This window comes from Oncorhynchus mykiss, chromosome 9 (genome assembly GCF_013265735.2).
Source record: "Oncorhynchus mykiss isolate Arlee chromosome 9, USDA_OmykA_1.1, whole genome shotgun sequence".
Taxonomy (NCBI): domain Eukaryota; kingdom Metazoa; phylum Chordata; class Actinopteri; order Salmoniformes; family Salmonidae; genus Oncorhynchus; species Oncorhynchus mykiss.
In genome coordinates, this window is record NC_048573.1 from 73,537,187 (window position 1) to 73,550,241 (window position 13,055).

A 13,055-nucleotide genomic window follows, 5' to 3' on the forward strand; every position below is an offset into this window, starting at 1 on the left:
CATGTGGACTATCTCCAGGTGGTCAGTGTCCTACCTCTACCATGTGGACTATCCCCAGGTGTGGTTCTTCAGGTGAAGAGTATTCTTTCTCCATGAACACCAGGGTCATCTGGTTACCCTGGAAACACAGAGACACACACACAGCCTTTATTATCAGACGCACAACCACTATCAACAGGGATTAACCAGCCGTAATGGTAGTTAATGAGAACAGCTACATTATCAACAGGGATTAACCAGCCGTAATGGTAGTTAATGAGAACAGCTACATTATCAACAGGGAATAACCAGCCGTAATGGTAGTTCATGTTAATGAGAACAGCTACATTATCAACAGGGATTAACCAGCCGTAATGGTAGTTAATGATAATGAGAACAGCTACATTATCAACAGGGATTAATCAGCCGTAATGGTAGTTAATGAGAACAGCTACATTATCAACAGGGATTAACCAGCCGTAATGGTAGTTAATGAGAACAGCTACATTATCAACAGGGATTAACCAGCCGTAATGGTAGTTAATGATAATGAGAACAGCTACATTATCAACAGGGATTAACCAGCCGTAATGGTAGTTAATGAGAACAGCTACATTATCAACAGGGACTAACCAGCCGTAATGGTAGTTAATGTTAATGAGAACAGCTACATTATCAATGGCGATTAACCAGCCGTAATGGTAGTTAATGAGAACAGCTACATTATCAACAGGGATTAACCAGCCGTAATGGTAGTTAATGAGAACAGCTACATTATCAACAGGGATTAACCAGCCGTAATGGTAGTTAATGATAATGAGAACAGCTACATTATCAACAGGGATTAACCAGCCGTAATGGTAGTTAATGAGAACAGCTACATTATCAACAGGGACTAACCAGCCGTAATGGTAGTTAATGTTAATGAGAACAGCTACATTATCAACGGCGATTAACCAGCTGTAATGGTAGTTAATGTTAATGAGAACAGCTACATTATCAACAGGGATTAACCAGCCGTAATGGTAGTTAATGTTAATGAGAATAGTTCCTCAGTTGACTGAGAAAGGCATACAGAGCATTTGGAAAGTACTCAAACCCCTTGACTTTTTCCACATTTTGTTACTGTACAGTCTTATTCTAAAATGTACTAAATTACTTTTTCCCCCTCAATCTAAAAACAAGGTTTTTAGAAATGTTTGCTAATTTATAAAAAATAATAAACAGAAATACCTTATTTACATAAGTATTCAGACCCGTTGTTATGAGATTTGGAAAGGTACACACCTGCCTATATAAGGTCCCACAGTTCACAGTGCATGTCAGAGAAAAAACCAAGCCATGAGGTCAAATTAATTGTCAGTAGAGCTCCGAGACAGGATTGTGTCGAGGGCTTTGTGGGCTATACTCGGCCTTGTCTCAGGATGGTAAGTTGGTGGTTGAAGATATCCCTCTAGTGGTGTGGGGGCTGTGCTTTGGCAAAGTGGGTGGGATTATATCCTTCCTGTTTGGCCCTGTCCGAGGGTATCATCGGATGGGGCCACAGTGTCTCCTGACCCCTCCTGTCTCAGCCTCCAGTATTTATGCTGCAGTAGTTTATGCGTCGGGGGGCTAGGGTCAGTTTGTTATATCTGGAGTACTTCTCCTGTCCTATCCGGTGTCCTGTGTGAATTTAAGTATGCTCTCTCTAATTCTCTCTCTCGGAGGACCTGAGCCCTAGGACCATGCCTCAGGACTACCTGGCATGATGACTCCTTGCTGTCCCCAGTCCACCTGGCCGTCACGTTTGGAGGAAACTTGGCACCATCCCTACGGTGAAGCATGGTGGTGGCAGCATTATGCTGTGGGGATGTTTTTCAGCAGCAGGGACTGGAAGACTAGTCAGGATAAGGGGAAAGATGAACGGAGCAAAGTACAGAGATCCTTGATGAAAACCTGCTCCAGAGCGCTCAGGACCTCAGACTGGGGCGAAGGTTCACCTTCCAACAGGATAACGACCCTCAGGACACAGCCAAGACAACGCAGGAGTCGCTTCGGTACAAATCTCTGAATGTCCTTGAGTGGCCCAGCCAGAGCCTGGACTTGAACCCGATCGAACATCTCTGGAAAGACCTGAAAATAGCTGTGCAGCGATGCTCCCCATCCAACTTGACAGAGCTTGAGAGGCTCTGCAGAGAAGGATGGGAGAAACTCCCCAAATACAGGTGTGCCAAGCTTGCAGCGTCACACCCAAGAAGACTCGAGGCTGTAATCACTGACAACGATGCTTCAACAAAAGTACTGAGTAAAAGGTCTGAATACTTATGTAAATGTTGTCGTTTTTTTTGTATGTATAAAAAACTGTTTTTGCTTTGTCATTATGTGGTATTGTGTGTGTATATTGTTCAGGGGGGGGGGGGAAACGATGTAATCAATTTCAGAATAAGGCTGTAACGTAACAAAATGTGGGAAAAGTCAAGGGGTCTGAAAACTTTCTGAAGGCCCTGTACACACAGCATTTAAACGACACAAGCGCCTCTTTGTTTTTTAGCACAATTGAACCCGCTTCAAAGTACTATTTTGGCGTTAACATCATTCCATTGTGTTTAGGTAATAAAGCATGGGGTCCCTGTGGTGGGATGTGTACCTTGAGAATGACGTCAGGTCGAGAGGCTTCAGCGGGCAGAGAGAGCACATCTCCTCTCATAGTTTGAGTGTGCAGACGATACCGCAGATAGCCCCCATAAGACGAAACCTAAATAGAGATGATTAGAGAGGGATGAGAGGGAGGGAGGGAGAGATGGAGAGAGAGAGGGGGACAGAGACAGAAGACAGGAAGAGACAGAGAAGACAGGAAGAGACAGAAGACAGGAAGAGACAGAATACAGGAAGAGACAGAGAAGACAGGAAGAGACAGAGAAGACAGGAAGAGACAGAGGACAGGAAGAGACAGAAGACAGGAAGAGACAGAGAAGACAGGAAGAGACAGAAGACAGGAAGAGACAGAGAAGACAGGAAGAGACAGAGAAGACAGGAAGAGACAGAAGACAGGAAGAGACAGAGAAGACAGGAAGAGACAGAAGACAGGAAGAGACAGAAGACAGGAAGAGACAGAGAAGACAGGAAGAGACAGAGAAGACAGGAAGAGACAGAGGACAGGAAGAGACAGAAGACAGGAAGAGACAGAGAAGACAGGAAGAGACAGAAGACAGGAAGAGACAGAGAAGACAGGAAGAGACAGAGAAGACAGGAAGAGACAGAAGACAGGAAGAGACAGAGAAGACAGGAAGAGACAGAAGACAGGAAGAGACAGAAGACAGGAAGAGACAGAAGACAGGAAGAGACAGAAGACAGGAAGAGACAGAGAAGACAGGAAGACACAGAGAAGACAGGAAGACACAGAGAGGACAGGAAGAGAAAGAAGACAGGAAGAGACAGAAGACAGGAAGAGACAAAAGACAGGAAGAGACAAAAGACAGGAAGAGACAGAGAAGACAGGAAGAGACAGAAGACAGGAAGAGACAGAGAAGACAGGAAGAGACAGAAGACAGGAAGAGACAGAAGACAGGAAGAGACAGAAGACAGGAAGAGACAGAAGACAGGAAGAGAGCGAGAAGACAGGAAGAGACAGTAGACAGGAAGAGACAGAAGACAGGAAGAAACAGAGAAGACAGGAAGAGACAGAAGACAGGAAGGGACAGAAGACAGGAAGAGACAGTGAAGACAGGAAGAGACAGAAGACAGGAAGAGACAGAAGACAGGAAGAGACAGAGAGGACAGGAAGAGACAGAAGACAGGAAGAGACAGAGAAGACAGGAAGAGAGAGAAGACAGGAAGAGACAGAGAGGACAGGAAGAGACAGAGGACAGGAAGAGACAGAAGACAGGAAGAGACAGAGAAGACAGGAAGAGACAGAGGACAGGAAGAGACAGAAGACAGGAAGAGACAGAGAAGACAGGAAGAGACAGAAGACAGGAAGAGACAGAGAAGACAGGAAGAGACAGAAGACAGGAAGAGACAGAGAAGACAGGAAGAGACAGAGAAGACAGGAAGAGACAGAAGACAGGAAGAGACAGAGAAGACAGGAAGAGACAGAAGACAGGAAGAGACAGAAGACAGGAAGAGAGCGAGAAGACAGGAAGAGACAGTAGACAGGAAGAGACAGAAGACAGGAAGAGACAGAGAAGACAGGAAGAGACAGAAGACAGGAAGGGACAGAAGACAGGAAGAGACAGTGAAGACAGGAAGAGACAGAAGACAGGAAGAGACAGAAGACAGGAAGAGACAGAGAGGACAGGAAGAGACAGAAGACAGGAAGAGACAGAGAAGACAGGAAGACACAGAGAAGACAGGAAGACACAGAGAGGACAGGAAGAGAAAGAAGACAGGAAGAGACAGAAGACAGGAAGAGACAAAAGACAGGAAGAGACAAAAGACAGGAAGAGACAGAGAAGACAGGAAGAGACAGAAGACAGGAAGAGACAGAGAAGACAGGAAGAGACAGAAGACAGGAAGAGACAGAAGACAGGAAGAGACAGAAGACAGGAAGAGACAGAAGACAGGAAGAGAGCGAGAAGACAGGAAGAGACAGTAGACAGGAAGAGACAGAAGACAGGAAGAGACAGAGAAGACAGGAAGAGACAGAAGACAGGAAGGGACAGAAGACAGGAAGAGACAGTGAAGACAGGAAGAGACAGAAGACAGGAAGAGACAGAAGACAGGAAGAGACAGAGAGGACAGGAAGAGACAGAAGACAGGAAGAGACAGAGAAGACAGGAAGAGAGAGAAGACAGGAAGAGACAGAGAGGACAGGAAGAGACAGAGAGGACAGGAAGAGACAGAGAGAAGACAGGAAGAGACAGAACACCGGGAGAGCCAGAGAGTCTTGTGATCAGGCAATAATGCTAGAGGAAGGTTAACTAAGCATGTTGAAAAGGCAAGATAAACCAGGTGTTATACTCTAGACAAAACAAAGATCCCTATCTCTATACACTTTGTCTGTCTGCACATCCTCTTTAGTGTGTGTGTGTGTGTGTGAACTATATATAGTCCTTAGCACTAGTGTAATCTGATGTAGTCTCCTCTTGCTTCTGCAAACCGTCACCACCAACCCTGATGCATTTATTTCACCCACCCCAGCAGCTCCCTCTCCCTCTCCCTCCTTCCCCCGCCCTCTCTCTCCCTCTCCCTCCCTCTCCTGCCCTCTCCCTCCCTCTCCCGCCCTCTCCCGCCCTCTTCCGGCCTCTCCTGCCCTCTCCCGCCCCCTCCCGGCCTCTCCCGCCCTCTCCCGCCCTCTCTCTCCCTCTCCTGCCCTCTCCCGGCCTCTCCCGCCCTCTCTCTTCCTCTCCCTACCTCTCCCGGACTCTCCTGCCCTCTCCCTCCCTCTCCCGGCCTCTCCCTCCCTCTCCCGCCCTCTCCCAGCCCCTCCCGGCCTCTCCCTCCCTCTCCCTCCCTCTCCCGGCCTCTCCCTCCCTCTCCCGGCCTCTCCCTCCCTCTCCAGGCCCCTTCCGGCCTCTCCCTCCCTCTCTTGCCCTCTCCCGGCCTCTCCCTCTTCCTCCCTCTTCCTCCCTCTCCCGCCCTCTCCCGCCTGCACAAGTCACAGTTGATCTAATTAATTGTTTAACAGCCAATGGGTCAGAGGTGTTAGCCTCATTGTTTTAGCCAGGATAAGACTTGCTAACTGTAAGTCTCTCTGGATAAGTGTCTGCTAAATTAATAAAATGTACAAACTCTCTGAACCTGTATGTATGTATATTGAAGAGGAGACAATGCCATTTATATATAACAAGACTATTTCCCACCTTGTCTCCCAGGTACGTTCTAGGAGCGTGCCAGAGGAGGTCTTGGTAGACATCAGGTACGTCACTAAGGTCCGCCTCCACCACATGCTGATCAGGATATACTGTCACAGGAACTTCCTGTCTGTCTGTTCCCAGCAGCACCCAGACCATCATGTCCATCACCTATAGAGACGTTATAATAACATTACATCCTAATATAACACTTCCTGTCTGTCTGTTCCCAGCAGCACCCAGACCATCATGTCCATCACCTATAGAGATGTTATAATAACATTACATTGTAATATAACACTTCCTGTCTGTCTGCTCCCAGCAGCACCCAGACCATCATGTCCATCACCTATAGAGATGTTATAATAACATTACATCCTAATATAACACTTCCTGTCTGTCTGCTCCCAGCAACACCCAGACCATCATGTCCATCACCTATAGAGATGTTATAATAACATTACATTGTAATATAACACTTCCTGTCTGTCTGCTCCCAGCAGCACCCAGACCATCATGTCCATCACCTATAGAGATGTTATAATAACATTACATCCTAATATAACACTTCCTGTCTGTCTGCTCCCAGCAACACCCAGACCATCATGTCCATCACCTATAGAGATGTTATAATAACATTACATTGTAATATAACACTTCCTGTCTGTCTGCTCCCAGCAGCACCCAGACCATCATGTCCATCACCTATAGAGATGTTATAATAACATTACATCCTAATATAACACTTCCTGTCTGTCTGCTCCCAGCAGCACCCAGACCATCATGTCCATCACCTATAGAGATGTTATAATAACATTACATCCTAATATAACACTTCCTGTCTGTCTGTTCCCAGAAGCACCCAGACCATCATGTCCATCACCTATAGAGATGTTATAATAACATTACATCCTAATATAACACTTCCTGTCTGTCTGTTCCCAGCAGCACCCAGACCATCATGTCCATCACCTATAGAGATGTTATAATAACATTACATCCTAATATAACACTTCCTGTCTGTCTGTTCCCAGCAGCACCCAGACCATCATGTCCATCACCTATAGAGATGTTATAATAACATTACATTGTAATATAACACTTCCTGTCTGTCTGTTCCCAGCAGCACCCAGACCATCATGTCCATCACCTATAGAGATGTTATAATAACATTACATCCTAATATAACACTTCCTGTCTGTCTGTTCCCAGAAGCACCCAGACCATCATGTCCATCACCTATAGAGATGTTATAATAACATTACATCCTAATATAACACTTCCTGTCTGTCTGTTCCCAGCAGCACCCAGACCATCATGTCCATCACCTATAGAGATGTTATAATAACATTACATCCTAATATAACACTTCCTGTCTGTCTGTTCCCAGCAGCACCCAGACCATCATGTCCATCACCTATAGAGATGTTATAATAACATTACATCCTAATATAACACTTCCTGTCTGTCTGTTCCCAGCAGCACCCAGACCATCATGTCCATCACCTATAGAGACGTTATAATAACATTACATCCTAATATAACACTTCCTGTCTGTCTGCTCCCAGCAGCACCCAGACCATCATGTCCATCACCTATAGAGACGTTATAATAACATTACATTGTAATATAACACTTCCTGTCTGTCTGCTCCCAGCAGCACCCAGACCATCATGTCCATCACCTATAGAGATGTTATAATAACATTACATCCTAATATAACACTTCCTGTCTGTCTGTTCCCAGCAACACCCAGACCATCATGTCCATCACCTATAGAGATGTTATAATAACATTACATCCTAATATAACACTTCCTGTCTGTCTGTTCCCAGCAGCACCCAGACCATCATGTCCATCACCTATAGAGATGTTATAATAACATTACATCCTAATATAACACTTCCTGTCTGTCTGTTCCCAGCAGCACCCAGACCATCATGTCCATCACCTATAGAGATGTTATAATAACATTACATTGTAATATAACACTTCCTGTCTGTCTGTTCCCAGCAGCACCCAGACCATCATGTCCATCACCTATAGAGATGTTATAATAACATTACATCCTAATATAACACTTCCTGTCTGTCTGTTCCCAGCAGCACCCAGACCATCATGTCCATCACCTATAGAGATGTTATAATAACATTACATCCTAATATAACACTTCCTGTCTGTCTGTTCCCAGAAGCACCCAGACCATCATGTCCATCACCTATAGAGATGTTATAATAACATTACATCCTAATATAACACTTCCTGTCTGTCTGTTCCCAGCAGCACCCAGACCATCATGTCCATCACCTATAGAGATGTTATAATAACATTACATCCTAATATAACACTTCCTGTCTGTCTGTTCCCAGCAGCACCCAGACCATCATGTCCATCACCTATAGAGATGTTATAATAACATTACATCCTAATATAACACTTCCTGTCTGTCTGTTCCCAGCAGCACCCAGACCATCATGTCCATCACCTATAGAGACGTTATAATAACATTACATCCTAATATAACACTTCCTGTCTGTCTGCTCCCAGCAGCACCCAGACCATCATGTCCATCACCTATAGAGACGTTATAATAACATTACATTGTAATATAACACTTCCTGTCTGTCTGCTCCCAGCAGCACCCAGACCATCATGTCCATCACCTATAGAGATGTTATAATAACATTACATCCTAATATAACACTTCCTGTCTGTCTGTTCCCAGCAGCACCCAGACCATCATGTCCATCACCTATAGAGACGTTATAATAACATTACATCCTAATATAACACTTCCTGTCTGTCTGTTCCCAGCAGCACCCAGACCATCATGTCCATCACCTATAGAGATGTTATAATAACATTACATCCTAATATAACACTTCCTGTCTGTCTGTTCCCAGCAGCACCCAGACCATCATGTCCATCACCTATAGAGACGTTATAATAACATTACATCCTAATATAACACTTCCTGTCTGTCTGTTCCCAGCAGCACCCAGACCATCATGTCCATCACCTATAGAGACGTTATAATAACATTACATCCTAATATAACACTTCCTGTCTGTCTGTTCCCAGCAGCACCCAGACCATCATGTCCATCACCTATAGAGATGTTATAATAACATTACATCCTAATATAACACTTCCTGTCTGTCTGTTCCCAGCAGCACCCAGACCATCATGTCCATCACCTATAGAGATGTTATAATAACATTACATCCTAATATAACACTTCCTGTCTGTCTGTTCCCAGCAGCACCCAGACCATCATGTCCATCACCTATAGAGATGTTATAATAACATTACATCCTAATATAACACTTCCTGTCTGTCTGTTCCCAGCAGCACCCAGACCATCATGTCCATCACCTATAGAGATGTTATAATAACATTACATCCTAATATAACACTTCCTGTCTGTCTGTTCCCAGCAGCACCCAGACCATCATGTCCATCACCTATAGAGATGTTATAATAACATTACATCCTAATATAACACTTCCTGTCTGTCTGTTCCCAGCAGCACCCAGACCATCATGTCCATCACCTATAGAGATGTTATAATAACATTACATCCTAATATAACACTTCCTGTCTGTCTGTTCCCAGCAGCACCCAGACCATCATGTCCATCACCTATAGAGATGTTATAATAACATTACATCCTAATATAACACTTCCTGTCTGTCTGCTCCCAGCAGCACCCAGACCATCATGTCCATCACCTATAGAGATGTTATAATAACATTACATCCTAATATAACACTTCCTGTCTGTCTGCTCCCAGCAGCACCCAGACCATCATGTCCATCACCTATAGAGATGTTATAATAACATTACATCCTAATATAACACTTCCTGTCTGTCTGCTCCCAGCAGCACCCAGACCATCATGTCCATCACCTATAGAGATGTTATAATAACATTACATCCTAATATAACACTTCCTGTCTGTCTGTTCCCAGCAGCACCCAGACCATCATGTCCATCACCTATAGAGATGTTATAATAACATTACATCCTAATATAACACTTCCTGTCTGTCTGTTCCCAGCAGCACCCAGACCATCATGTCCATCACCTATAGAGATGTTATAATAACATTACATCCTAATATAACACTTCCTGTCTGTCTGCTCCCTGCAGCACCCAGACCATCATGTCCATCACCTATAGAGATGTTATAATAACATTACATCCTAATATAACACTTCCTGTCTGTCTGTTCCCAGCAGCACCCAGACCATCATGTCCATCACCCGGGGATTATACAGATTATATATTACTACACATAACAATGTTAATACGTATACACAAACTTTACTTAAACCACACAGCATTGATTCAAAACATGCCAAATTGTGTTCGTAGCACAAAAAAAGTACATCTCCTGAGTTTTATGTCAGATGCAATATATTCTGGGGAACCTGCGGGCAAAATATTGATCTGTTGAGCAAACACACAAACTATAAGCATAACCCCGTGTCCGATTGTCCCTCTACCTCAGTCCGTCGTTTCTCTGAGCTGCGACAGCGGTTGGTGGCTCCGAAACAGAAACAGGAAGTGCAGCCTTTAGGGTTGTTGGGGTCAAGGTGGAAGGTCTCCACTCTGCACTGGTCACAACGACCATCCTGGACATTCTCCTGAAAAAAAAAGGAAAGTGAGAAAGTCTGCTACTTGGCCAATAACGTCCTGGTAAGGATCTGCTTCCTGGTTGAACATATCCAACTTCGAAGGACCATGAAAAATGAAATAACTGAATCTGCCTCTAAATACCAAATCTAAGGGTGCACAGAAAAAACATGGCCAGACTTCTTAAAAAAAGGATTCATTATGTTATGTAGCAGAGAGAGGAAATACATTTTACATTGACATTAAAGTAAATTTCACACAGACAGGAGGGTGGAGTTCACACGGACAGTAGGGTGGAGTTCACACAGACAGTAGGGTGGAGTTCACACAGACAGTAGGGTGGAGTTCACACAGACAGTAGGGTGGAGTTCACACAGACAGTAGGGTAGAGTTCACACAGACAGTAGGGTGGAGTTCACACAGACAGTAGGGTGGAGTTCACACAGACATTAGGGTGGAGTTCACACAGACAGTAGGGTGGAGTTCACACAGACAGTAGGGAGGAGTTCACACAGACAGGAGGGTGGAGTTCACACAGACAGGAGGGTAGAGTTCACACAGACAGTAGGGTGGAGTTCACACAGACAGTAGGGTGGAGTTCACACAGACAGTAGGGTGGAGTTCACACAGACAATAGGGTGGAGTTCACACAGACAGGAAGGTGGAGTTCACACAGACAGTAGGGTGGAGTTCACACAGACAGGAGGGTGGAGTTCACACAGACAGTAGGGTGGAGTTCACACATACAGTAGGGTGGAGTTCACACAGACAGGAGGGTGGAGTTCACACAGACAGTAGGGTGGAGTTCACACAGACAGGAGGGTGGAGTTCACACAGACAGTAGGGTGGAGTTCACACATACAGTAGGGTGGAGTTCACACATACAGGAGGGTGGAGTTCACACAGACAGTAGGGTGGAGTTCACACGGACAGTAGGGTGGAGTTCACACAGAGAGTAGGGTGGAGTTCACACAGACAGTAGGGAGTGTGGACACGGACAGTAGGGTGGAGTTCACACAGACAGTAGGATGGACTTCACACAGACAGTAGGGTGGAGTTCACACGGACAGTAGGGTGGAGTTCACACAGACAGTAGGGAGTGTGGACACGGACAGTAGGGAGGAGTTCACACAGACAGGAGGATGGAGTTCACACAGACAGTAGGGTGGAGTTCACACAGACAGGAGGGTGGAGTTCACACAGACAGGAGGGTGGAGTTCACACAGACAGGAGGGTGGAGTTCACACAGACAGTAGGGTGGAGTTCACACAGACAGTAGGGTGGAGTTCACACATACAGTAGGGTGGAGTTCACACAGACAGTAGGGTGGAGTTCACACAGACAGGAGGGTGGAGTTCACACAGACAGTAGGGTGGAGTTCACACATACAGTAGGGTGGAGTTCGCACAGACAGGAGGGAGGAGTTCACACAGACAGTAGGGTGGAGTTCACACAGACAGTAGGGTGGAGTTCACACAGACAGTAGGGTGGAGTTCACACAGACAGTAGGGAGGAGTTCACACAGACAGTAGGGTGGAGTTCACACAGACAGGAGGGAGGAGTTCACACAGACAGTAGGGTGGAGTTCACACAGACAGTAGGGTGGAGTTCACACGGACAGTAGGGTGGAGTTCACACAGACAGTAGGGTGGAGTTCACACAGACAGTAGGGAGGAGTTCACACAGACAGTAGGGAGGAGTTCACACAGACAGTAGGGAGGAGTTCACACAGACAGTAGGGTGGAGTTCACACAGACAGTAGGGAGTGTGGACACAGACAGTAGGGAGTGTGGACACAGACAGTAGGGTGGAGTTCACACAGACAGTAGGGAGTGTGGACACGGACAGTAGGGAGTGTGGACACGGACAGTAGGGAGTGTGGACACGGACAGTAGGGAGTGTGGACACGGACAGGAGGTAGTGTGGACACGGACAGGAGGGAGTGTGGACACAGACAGTAGGGAGTGTGGACACGGACAGTAGGGAGTGTGGACATGGACAGTAGGGTGGAGTTCACACAGACAGTAGGGAGTAGGGACACAGACAGTAGGGAGTGTGGACACAGACAGGAGGGAGTATAGACACAGACAGGAGGGAGTGTGGACACAGACAGGAGGGAGTAGGGACACAGAGAGTAGGGAGTGTGGACACAGACAGGAGGGAGTATGGACACAGACAGCAGGGAGTGTGGACACAGACAGGAGGGAGTATGGACACAGACAGTAGGGAGTAGGGACACAGACAGTAGGGAGTAGGGACACAGACAGGAGGTCTGACCTTGCAGAGGCATCGTCCCGTGTAAGAGTCACACACTTCCTCCTCTGTCCCCGCGTCGTTGCAGTCACATGGCCTACAATTGGGGTAACCATAGAAACCATGGGTGCAGCGATCACACTGACGACCAATGATGTTGTTCTTGCATCTGAGAGACGAAAACGAACCAGTCAGTCAGTAGATGACATCACAGTACAGAGAGAATATTCATTATGAACCAGTCAGTCAGTAGATGACATCACAAGTACAGAGAGAATATTCATTATGAACCAGTCAGTCAGTAGATGACATCACAGTGCAGAGAGAATATTCATTATGAACCAGTCAGTCAGAAGATGACATCACAGTGCAGAGAGAATATTCATTATGAACCAGTCAGTCAGTAGATGACAT

At 45.8% G+C, this 13,055-nt stretch overlaps 1 protein-coding gene across 2 annotated transcripts in view; it reads right to left on the minus strand.

Moving 5' to 3' along the window:
* Positions 1-13,055, minus strand: part of LOC110516471 (laminin subunit alpha-5) — a 252,929-nt gene that overhangs the window by 85,316 nt on the left and 154,558 nt on the right. For both annotated transcript variants that reach the window (XM_036988972.1, XM_036988971.1), the window contains 5 exons: positions 12,666-12,810; positions 10,259-10,399; positions 5,760-5,921; positions 2,606-2,713; positions 35-118 (listed from right to left, as the gene is read on the minus strand). In XM_036988972.1, coding sequence (XP_036844867.1) covers positions 35-118; positions 2,606-2,713; positions 5,760-5,921; positions 10,259-10,399; positions 12,666-12,810 — 640 coding nt within the window. The remainder of the gene's footprint in view (positions 1-34; positions 119-2,605; positions 2,714-5,759; positions 5,922-10,258; positions 10,400-12,665; positions 12,811-13,055) is intronic.